This window comes from Muscardinus avellanarius (genome assembly GCF_963383645.1).
Source record: "Muscardinus avellanarius genome assembly, chromosome: 1".
Classification (NCBI taxonomy): Eukaryota; Metazoa; Chordata; class Mammalia; order Rodentia; family Gliridae; genus Muscardinus; species Muscardinus avellanarius.
Window position 1 is genome coordinate 181,429,178 of NC_137786.1, and position 11,800 is coordinate 181,440,977.

Genomic DNA, 11,800 nt, shown 5'->3' on the forward strand with positions numbered 1-11,800 from the left:
GAACATGTGTCAATTCTGACATGCAAGTCATTAGAACATGTATCAATTTGGTCGTATGTGTTTGATTCTAACATGTGCATTAATTAGAATATGTGTGTCATGTTGAAAATGTGTGCTAATTCAAATGTATCATTTTTAACATGTGTGCTGATTTAAACAAATGTGTCAATGCAAACATGTGTGCTGATTCAGATTTGAGAGTAGATTAGAACATGTGTGTTACTTTGGACTTGTGTGTCAATTTGAAAAAATATATGAATTTAAAGATCACACCAATTCAAATACTATTTTTTTTATAATTATAGACTTGTGAGTTTGAGAAAAAGTACCACAAATGTGAAGTGCCTTTTTCACTATCTCCTAAAACAGGAAATATTTTTATTTTCTATTCTTTTTTTGTGTGGTACCTCTCTGTATGAGGTCATGTATGGAAAAATAGCTATTTATACCAGCCATAAAAAACATCATTCTTAGGGAATTGAGAAGAAGGCACAAGAGAATCTTTCTTCGGTAGCAGAGAAAATTTAGTTCTAGATTTAAAGTTTTTCTCCTCCTTAACAAAACTTAATAACAAAGCCCAAATTGGTAAAATAATAATAATAATAATACGTTTTCAAAAAACTTTAACACATTACAGAAAAGAAATATTAAGAATATAGCAAAAAAAAATTCTGGTGACAGTTTAGGTTAAAAAATGCTTATACACTGTTGATTGGATCCCAAATGAAAACAGCTGCTATGGAGAAAAATATGGAATTTCTTTAATAGACTGAGAATGAGCCGCCATATGACCCAGCCATACCACTCTAGGGTATCTTCCCAAAGAAAGTGAAGTCAGATGATTTGGAAATACACACATTTCCATGTTTATAGCGGCACAATTCACAATATTCAACCTGTGGAGCCAGCCTAAGTGTCCTTCAATAGATGAATAGATTATGAAATATATACAACTGAATTTTATTGAACCATACAAAAATACTATCATGTCATTCACAGAAAAATGGATGAAACTCAAGAATACTATGCTAAGTGATATTCGCAGTCACAGAATGAAAGGTCCTATGTTTCCATTCATATTAGAAGCAAGAGAGAAACTAAGAAACAAAAGGATATCAGATAAATGAAAGGAGACACAAGTCAAAAGGGGAGGGGGATTTTGAAAGGGACATAGGGAGAAGAAAAGGAAAACACGATGAATGAAACAATTCAAAAACGCCTTTGTTAATACATAAAGATATCTGTATCAATGTAAATATTACCCATGATGGAGGGAGCAGGGAGGGAAACATACAATGAATACTGTGTGCATGTATGTTTCTGTTACTCTGAACCTCAAAATGATGTATAATCACAATACATCAACCGAAAGAGTACTTATAAGAATTAAAACAAAGCAAAATCCAAAATTCCTGATATCAAATAAAAATTTCTATGAAGAAAAACAAGTACAAAGTATGACCACACATAGGATGAGGAAAGAAATTAATCACTTGAAATTAGCAATATCATTACAAAATTACTATAACTGCATTGCATATATGCAAAAGAAGGTATGATAAATAAATATATAGTAATTAGAAGACCCAATTTGAAATTCTAGAGATTTAAAAATTGATGGATTATGAAAAGATCAGGTATTTTATGGATAGTTTTTGACTATAATAAAATGAAAGATATTCATCAAATAATGACAGCATATGCTAAAATTTTCTCAGGAACATTTTCTTGGTTTCTCTTGTATTTTTATCATTATAATGTCATGGTGAGAGTTAACTTTAAGTCACTCAATTGTGTGGGCTGTACCTATCTCATGAGCCGGGATAGGAATCCACAAGAACTTCTCATTGACTTTATGGGATCCACAGAAGCTGCCGAAATTTGCACATGTAAATGAATATAAACATACACGGGTGTGAACCTAAGGTACTTATACTCAGAAAACTAACCACTGCCTATAGGACTCAGAGTCAGTCAGTGCAGGGTTGGAATATCAGGGGAGCCTTCAAAACAAAAGAGACTCATTTTTTTCCTCCATCTGCTGGGTCCCAGGAGAGCCTTTGGGACCCAAAGGAGGAATTAAGACATTCACATAGAGCAGAATCACAGAGGCTCAAGAGTTATAACTGCCCCCAGGTACTTTAGTAACTATGCAGAAATCCACTGTCTGTGGCCCCAGACCCGTGCTTCAAATCCTCCGTAGGTGAGTGTGGCTTAGGTGCAGCTGGGTGGCTGTGCCAAGAGCAGACAGAAGATGAGAGAGCTATCACTAAAGTCTCAATATGTGCTTTCCTGTTTTGAGTCAGTACTGTTGTGGTAGTTTGAAAAGGGAGAAGAAACCATATCTATCTTTGGTGAGGAGGCATGTGTAAGAGCATCTCTGTCTTGTATCCTCTTCTGGGCAGGTGAATGATGGTGCCAGAAGTGTAGAGAAGCTGGAGTTTGTCCATAGGAAATGGACAAGTGGTAGGTAAACTATAAAGTGCATCTCAGGATAACATTTAAGAATTCGATTTTCAGCCGTGGGTATAAAAATCTAAAGGCTTTGAGACAAGGAAACTGCCTTTCAAAATGCTTGGATTATGGGGGGAAGTTACATTTAGTTCATATACCTTTAGAGGCAAGGAACAAAATCCACAGAATTGAGGATGAGAGGGATAAGAAAGTACTATTTCAACCAGTTTAAGTACAATTTGATCGACTGCTAAAATCTACTGCAGCCAAGACCACGAAATTTTACCTAAGACAGAACAGTCAGCTATATGATTCCATGTGCATTCAACAGTATCTGGAACTGTACCTGGACAGGTGTTTTTTATGTCTGACATTTATGAAACAAAGAAACTCAGGGTTTTAAATGGAAGGAATATTTCAGGAGTGTGGCACTAAGGAAATACAGATAAACTCATGTAGTCTGGACGATCTGCCCCACATGGTACCTAGGGGAGGCAAGTTGTTCTGTCTTCATGTATCTCAAGTCAGCAGCTAAATATTTATCCCAATTTTTCAGAGCACTCAAAGAAAGTTGTAAACCCAAATGACAAATATGACAACCTTGCAAAATGACACCACCTCCACTGAGATTTCAGAATTCCTTCTGAATTGCTTTGTCAGGTCTCCCCGCTGGCAACTCTGGCTGTCCCTGCCTCTCAGCATCCTCTTCCTCCTGGCCATGGGGGCCAATTCTATTCTTCTGATCACCATTCGCCTGGAAGCCTCTCTGCACGAGCCCATGTACTACCTGCTCAGCCTCCTCTCCCTGCTGGACATCGTGCTCTGCCTCACTGTCATCCCCAAAGTCCTGGCCATCTTCTGGTTTGACCTCCGGTCCATAGGTTTCTCAGCCTGCTTCCTACAGATGTACGTCATGAATTGCTTTCTAGCCATGGAATCCTGCACATTCATGGTCATGGCCTTTGATCGCTATGTGGCCATCTGCCACCCATTGAGATACCCATCTATCATCACTGAACAATTTGTAGTCAAGGCTTTCAGTTTCATTCTGGGCAGGAGTTTTCTTATGTCTGTTCCCATTCCCATTCTCTCAGCACGACTTCATTACTGTGGGAGAAACGTCATTGAGAACTGCATCTGTGCCAATATGTCTGTCTCTAGGCTCTCCTGTGACAATGTCACTCTCAATCGCATTTACCAGTTTGCTGGAGGCTGGACTCTGTTAGGTTCTGACCTCCTCCTCATCTTCCTCTCCTACTCACTCATCCTGAGAGCTGTGCTGAGGCTCAAGGCAGAGGGTGCAGTGGCCAAAGCCCTAAGCACATGTGGTTCCCACTTCATCCTCATTCTCTTCTTTAGCACCATTCTTCTGGTCTTTGTGCTCACACATGTGGCTAAGAGGAAGGTCTCCCCTGATGTGCCAATCTTGCTCAATGTCCTCCACCATGTCATCCCTGCAGCCCTCAACCCCATTGTTTATGGGGTGAGAACCAAGGAGATCAAGCAAGGAATGCAGAGATTACTGAAGAAAGGGTGGTAATAATGGCAACTGCATCTCTTCATCCTATATAGCATGATTATTGATTAGTTAATAGGAAATTGGGGGAAAACTCATGACTCAGATACAGAATTTCAAAAAAGAGTAAGTACTAATTCTAAAATAAGTTCCTCACTCACCCTTCCTCTTCTAATCACAATGTCTTCTCCTCCAAAAATAAAATATCTAGTATGTTTGTGACCTCTTCATTTTTCCCCAATTTTTATGATTGTATTAATAAAATGAGGACTAAAAGAGGCCAAATTCTATAGTGGAGAAATAATGTCTAGATAATATCACTCTGACATTTTAAAAATAAAATTGTGCCTGAGTGTACTGACACTCTTGTAATACTTTTATAGTACTTCAGAGGGTGAGATATGAGGATCACAGATTTATAGCCAGTCTTAGCAACTTAGGGAGTCCCTCTGCAACTTAATGAGACAGACTCTGTCTTAAAAGAAAAAGTAGGGCTGGAGGTGAATTTCAGAAGTAGAATGCCCTTGGGTTTCAATCTCAGTAACCCCCAAAATTACATATATGTGTGTTTGTATGTATGTGTGTGTGTGTACACATTATAATAGTGAATGTTGATGGCCTTGATTATAACTTCTTAGTATAAATATTATTGTTATTAACTCAATTCCACAATGCAGTTTTAAAAGGACAACAGTAGTTTGAACATCAGCTCTGAAAGATGGAAGGTGGCTAGAGGCTGTAAGTCAGTCTCCTTCACTTCCCTCCAACCAGGCAAATACCTTACTTCTCCCTGTATTTTTTTTTCAAGCACATACTGCCTCTTAAGCAAAGGTATGGACACTTAACACATTCTCAATAACAATTGAAACTAAATAGGTAATGTGAACTTTGTATCAGGGATGACTTCCAAATACTACTGTGATCAACTTCACAGATCAAAATCCAAGAAGTACTAATCTTTTCACAACATTTACAAGTCCACTTCCATCTGACTGCTTACAGCCAGCTTACGATTCTTCTTGATGGCAGGACTTCATGTATATTTACCTCTGGGACTAATGGCTGTAATCCATCAGTAGACAAAGGTATTTCTCTTTCAAACACTATTAAGTCTTCATCTTGTTTTTAGGATGAACATGTTACCAGGATTATTGGTGATAAAATATCAATTTTATTCAGGGAAATTCTCACTAAACACTAAATCATTCCTTCCTATCTTCTCACCCCCAAATGAAAATGCCTCTCAATCCATAATCAGAAAAGTTCTCAAAGCTTGGGTCATTTAGCCAGAGATAATATATTGATGAGTCATTCATCTGATCTTCCATATTTTGTCAGTTACTTCAATCCTCTATCTATTAACAATAATAAACAAATTTAAAATTTTTCCTGAGGTCTTGGGTGTCACTGCTGCTTGAAAATATAAATGCAGCTGGGTGCAGCTTATGAAAAGGTAGGGTTTTCAAGAAAGACCTTCTAAAAGAGTAATATTTCTTGGAAAAAGTGGTTCATGCCTGTAATACCAATACTTGTTTGGCCTTAAACTTGTGACTGGATGACCGCAAGTTTGATGCCAACCTGGGTAACTGAAGCTCATTCTAGAGGGAAACCCCCCAAGTGCTCTGCGTGTATGTTTCTATCACATTGACCGTCACTATGATGTTTAATTACAATGCACCACTAAAAAATAAATATATAAATAAGCAAAAATAAAATAGGGTCAGAAGTAAAGCTCAAAGGTAGAAGGCACTTGGGTTCAAATTCTATTTTTAAAAAGAATGCATTTATATCTGTTTAAATTATAAGCAATAATTACAGGTAAAATCAGTGCAGAATGTCAGAAGGAAACGTGGGTCACAACAAGCAAGAACCCAATTCTATGAAGCAGGGACATAAAAGAGAAGAGGCTTCAGATCAAGATTCCTATTGTTAAAAAGATACTAATGAAAGAATGCCACAACACAGACACATTATAGCTTAGACAATTTTGATTGGAATGGTGCTCAACACTAATGCATCTGCCTCAAATGTTGTTTGATTTCATCCTTGTTAGCTTTAGACCATGTTTCAGGATGAGATATGTGTGGGACACACATTCAGCACAGTCAGTAAGAGGTTTCAACATTTTTTCCAATTGATTAAGTAACTAATAACCTTGTTGTTAGATTCTCTTTAAACTTGCTTTTAAATTGTATACTCCGTGTTGAATATAGTAAGATAGTTTGTTGCTCTGCTAAATTATGCTAACTGATGCCCTGAGTCTTCTAACATGGCATAATTTGAATATGCTTGTCAAAACCAATTTATGGAATTTCACTAATAAGCAGTACTATCTTTTAGAACAAGATTCTATAATCCAGAGGCTACCTGATGGTACCAAACATCTTGAGAGAAGGAAAATTCATACATACCATCATTGAAAAAGCTCCTAGTGTATGCCAGGCACAAGGATAGATGTTAAAGAAGAAATAAATACAGTCCCTAATTTTAATGAGCTAAAATATATGTGTAGCAGCAAAGAATTTTATATTTACAGTATTCAACATTTGATAAAGTTTCATGATTAAAGGGATGGAAATAAATGGCTAACTACTGATACCTAAATCTGACTTCTATGTGGATTAAAACACATCTGTATCCTAATGACTCAAACACCTATATTGAGCACAAATCTGAAACCTGACAAGTATATATGTCAGATTACTTACTTTTACATCTTCACTTGGATACTTAATAGTCATTCCAAATATGCCATCATGAAGAAGAGCTGGGTTCAAAATAAAGTTCATCATCAGCATCTGACCTTCATATACGTACATGTGTGAAATAACCAGTGCCAATCTCAATGTCATGTATGGGGAAGAGGAGGGAAAAGGAAGGGAACCAGAAGGAAGCTCACCAGGTGTTGTGTACACATATGTCACTATCACTTGAAACTACATTATGATGTGAGATTTCAATGACCAATAAAAAGTACATAAAATAACGAATTAATAAATAAAATGTTTTTAAACTTTAAAAAGCTGTCTTTCTGATATCCCAAACTAAACTAGCTCCTGAGTCAATAGAAATTTCACTCTTCCATTTGCTCTTTGTAAAACCTCCATGTCATCCTTTAATTATTTGCACCTTTTACACTCTACATATGTACACTGAAAATATTGTGACCCATAACCTCAATGTTCACTCACTGCCTTAGTCCAAGCTTAATCTAAGCATTCCTTAAAGTGCTTGTGAATCACAAGTACTCAAAGCTTTGGTGGATGAACCCCTGAATACAGGCATATAACAGCCCTCAGGATGAAGCAGTAAGACAGCAAGATGAGCACCAGGTCAGAACCTAGTAGGTATCAAACACTCACAAACTGGTAGAGCTTCTTTAGGCAAATGTACCCACAGGAGAGCTTTGCTACTGAAATGTTGGTACATATGAAGTTCTCCACCCCATTGCTGGCACAGCTGTTCAGCTTTGAAGACAGGACTGGAGAAGGCAGTGTGGCTGGCACATTGTGGAAGACAATGAAGATGGTAACATTAATGACAAATTGTTCATTGGTGATGGAAGGTAGCACAGAGGGTGGCAGATGGCCACAAAGCAATCCTAGGCCATGACCAGAAAGGTGGAGGACTCCATGGGAAGGAAGGTATTCATTCTGCAGAAAGCAGCCCACAAAACTGACAGGCTTCATGTTGAACCAGAAGATGACCAGGACCTGCCAGAACCATTGTTAGAAACTCTGTAGATCCATTATCTAGACAACTAAACCTTAGAAAAACCCTAAGATTGATGGTCAAAACCAACGATACCCCCAAACAACAGCCTCATAATCCCATCTGGGACTATTTTCATTTCAAATTTTTCTATTCCTATCTTGACCTCCAAAGACTAACTTTACACATTTTCTCTAGATCTAGAGACAAACCTGTGGATTAAAAAAATGTTTCGTTGAAGCCAGGCATGGTGGCACATGCTTGTAATCCCAGCATTTGGGAGGCTGAGACAATAGGATCATGGTTCATGGACAGCCTCAGCTACTACTTAGTGAGGTCCTTTGCAACTCAGTGAGATCCTGTTTCAAAGTAAAGAATAAAAAATGGGGCTAAGGTAGTAGCTCGGATGTAGAATGGCATGGTGTTCCACACAACAAATACTGTGTGCATGTATGTTTGTTACTCTGAACCTCACAATGATGTATAATTACAACACATTAACCAGAAGAGTATTTGTAAGAACTATAATATGCAAGACCCAAGTCCCAACAAAGCAAAACCCAAAATTTCTGATATCCAATAGAAATTACTACTAAAGGAAATAAGTAAGTAGTATAACCCTACATAGGATGAGTAAAGAAATTAATCACTTGAAATTACCAATATCATTTCAATAATTACTATAACTGCATTCCATATGTGCAAAAGAAGGTATGATATATAGGGTATTTAGAAGATTCGTTTTAAAGTTCTAGAGATTTAAAAATAGATTGATGGATTATGAACAGATTAGGCATTTCATGGATAGGCTTTAAATACAATAAAATGAAAAATATCCATCAAATAATGACAGCATATGCTAAAATTTTCTTAGGAACACTTTGTTGGGTTCTCTTGCATTTTTATCATTATAATGTCATGGTGAGAGTTAACTTTAAGTCACTCAATTGTGTGGGCTATACCTATCTAATGAGCCGGGATAGAAGTCCACAAGAACTTCTCATTGACTTTATGGGATCCACAGAAGCTGCCGAAATTTGCACATGTAAATGAATATAAACATACATGGGTGTGCACCTAAGGTACTTCTACTCATAAAACTGACCGCTGCCTATAGGACTCACAGTCAGTCAGTGAAGGGTTGGATTATCAGGGGAGCCTTCAAAACAAAAGAGACTCATTTTCTTCTTCCATCTGCTGGGTCCCAGGAGAGCCTTTGGGACCCAAAGGAGGAATTGAGACATTCACATAGAGCAGAATCACAGAGGCTCAGGAGTTATAACTGCCCCCAGGTACTTTAGTAACTATGCAGAAATCCACTGTCTGTGGCCCCAGACCCGTGCTTCAAATCCTCGGTAAGTGAGTGTGCGTTAGGTGCAGCCGGGTGGCTGTGCCAATAGCAGACAGAAGATGAGAGAACTATCACTAAAGTCTCAATATGTGCTTTCCTGTTTTGAGTCAGTAGTGTTGTGGTAGTTTGAAAAGGGAGAAGAAACCATATCTATCTTTGGGCAGGTGCTTGGTGGCTCTAGGAGTGTAGACAAGCTAGAGTTTGTCCATAGGAAAAGGACTAGTGGTAGGGAAACTAGAAAGTGCATCATCTACAGAACAGTTAAGAATTAGATTTTCAGCTGTGGGTATAAAAATCTAGGGGCTTTGAAACAAGGAAACTGCCTTTCAAATGCTATGATTAGCAGAGTATGGTGGCACATGCTTGTAATCCCCGCACTTGGGAGGCAGAGACAGGATAGTGTAGGTTCGAAGCCAGCCTTGCTTGCTTAAGAGACCCTGTTTCCAAATAAAAAATATAAAAGTAGGTCTGGGAGTATAGCCCGGAGGTAGAAGGGTTCCATTCCCAGTACCACCAGAATGCTTGTATTATGGGGGTAAATTATATTTAGTTCACATACCTATAGAGGCAACAACAAAGACCCGAGTTGAGGATCGGAGGGAGAAAAAAGTAGTAGTTCCATCAGTTGATGTACAATTTTTTTTTATTGGTGCACTGCATCATACATCATAGTGGGATACAAACTTTTGTAGACATACATGCACACATCGCCCAGTCAGCCCCCACCCGATCCCCACCCCATTCTGTCCCCTTCCCTCCTTCCCATGCTTGGCTTAGTGGTTGACATCTAGTATTATAGCAATTTATCCAAAATTAAAAATGATAATCTCACATAACAGTTTCATTTGTCTGATACCAAGCTTTTGATGACTTAAAGATAACATTTCAATATTTCTTTTTGCTTTCTTTCTTACCAGAGAATATTTTTTTCCTATTTTTTAGGTGAAACTATCATATATTTATATATTTATTTTTCAAAGAAAAATCTATCCTAATATGGAATATGGATTCTAGATACCCAAAACGATCTTGAAAAAGAACAAAGCTAGAAGATATATATTTTCTGATTTCAAACCATATAAAGCTACAATAATTGAAACAGTGTAGTACTGTTCTAAAGGCAGATATATAAACCATTGGAGTTAAATAAAAGCCTAGAGCTAAATTATTCCCTATATTATCAAGTTATTTTTTACAAGGTTTCCACGAAACTTTGGTGGTGGAAATAATAATCTTTTAACTAAATATTGTTGAAAAATAATAATTACATGGAAAAGAATAAAATTGGACCCTTACCTAATCCCATATACAAGTATTAACTCAAAATAGATAAAAGACCTAAATATAAATCTTAAGACTATAAACTTTTAGAAGAAAATCTGGGTCATAAAACCTCACAACATTGAAATTGGCAGTGATTTCTTGGATATGATTTCAATGGCACAGGCAACAGAAGAGTATACAAACTCCCTAAAAAATAAAAAAAAAATTGTATATCCAAAGACAATGTAAACAGAGTTAAAAGTTACTAATAGAATGGGATAAAATATTTCCAAATGCTATATCTGAAGGTATATTAATATTCCAACTAGAAATCCTAAAAATTAACAACAATAAAGGCAAACAATACAACTTAGAGATAGGTAAAAGACTAACATAAATAATGAATCTCCACAGATAACCAATCTTAATTGTCTGTTGGATGGAAAATCTTGTTTCTCTGGTTCTGGTGTGTGTTACCTATTTCTTCTTTGTAGTTAATCTCTTTGAGTATTTTCTCTAGCGCTGGTTTTGAAGACATAAATTCCTTCAGTTTCTGTTTGTCATGGAAGCTTCTTATTTCCCCATCTAATTTGATAGAAAGTTTTGCTGGGTAGAAAATTTTTTGGCTGGAAGTTGTTTTCTTTCAGAGTTTGGAATATGTTACTCCAAGCCCTTCTGGCTCTCATGACTTGGTTTGGGAAGTCTGGAGTGATTCTAATTGGTTTGCCTCTGAATGTCACTTGGCCCTTTGTTCTTGTTGCCTTTAAGATTCTCTGCTTGGCTTCCACATTGGTCATTTTGACAATTATGTGGCGTGGGGATCCTCTTCTCCGATCCTGTCTAAAGGGAGTTCTATAAGTTTCCTGGATCTGTGTATCAACCTATTGCTCTATGTTTGGAAAATTTTCTGCTATTACTTCCTTGAAGAGATTGTTGATCCCTTTGGTATCACTTTCTTTTCCCTCCTCTATTCCAATTATTCTTAGGTTAGCTCTCTTAAAATGGGCCCATATTTCTTCCATGTCAGATTCCTGCTGTTGGATATTTTTTTCTAGATTAGAAACTATGCGTTCATTTTTGGAATGATCATCTTCTAAGAGCGAGATTCTGTTCTCCATGTGTTCTAATCGGTTGTTTGTGCTTTGAATTGAGGCCTTTACTTCATTAATTACATCCTTTATCTCTTTTTGGCTCTCTCTGAGTTCTTTTCGAAGCACCTCTATTATTTCTACAGTTATTTTCCTGATTTGATCTTCTAGAAATCTCTGATTTTCTGTTTTATTGGGTTCTGATGTTGAGGGGTTGTGGGCATTCATTGCTCCAGTGTTATTCCTCTTTCCCATGATTTCGGAAGTTTGTGCCTTCTCTGGGTTCTTCCCTTGGGTCACTATGACTTCACTTAAGGTGTTCTGGATCTCGAGTCAGTAGTATCTCAGACCCCACTACTCCTTTACTGGGTTGTATCACAGAGTCTCCGACCCAGAAATTCGATAGAGGCTGCTTTA

At 37.3% G+C, this 11,800-nt stretch overlaps 1 protein-coding gene across 1 annotated transcript; it reads left to right on the forward strand.

Moving 5' to 3' along the window:
* Positions 1-3,046: 3,046 nt before the first annotated feature.
* LOC308267538 (olfactory receptor 56A3) lies at positions 3,047-3,994 on the forward strand (the record flags this gene model as incomplete). The annotated part of the gene is made up of 1 exon (XM_080702331.1): positions 3,047-3,994. The coding sequence occupies one exon, from the start codon at positions 3,047-3,049 to the stop codon at positions 3,992-3,994; it is 948 nt and encodes a 315-aa protein (XP_080558457.1).
* Positions 3,995-11,800: the final 7,806 nt, after the last annotated feature.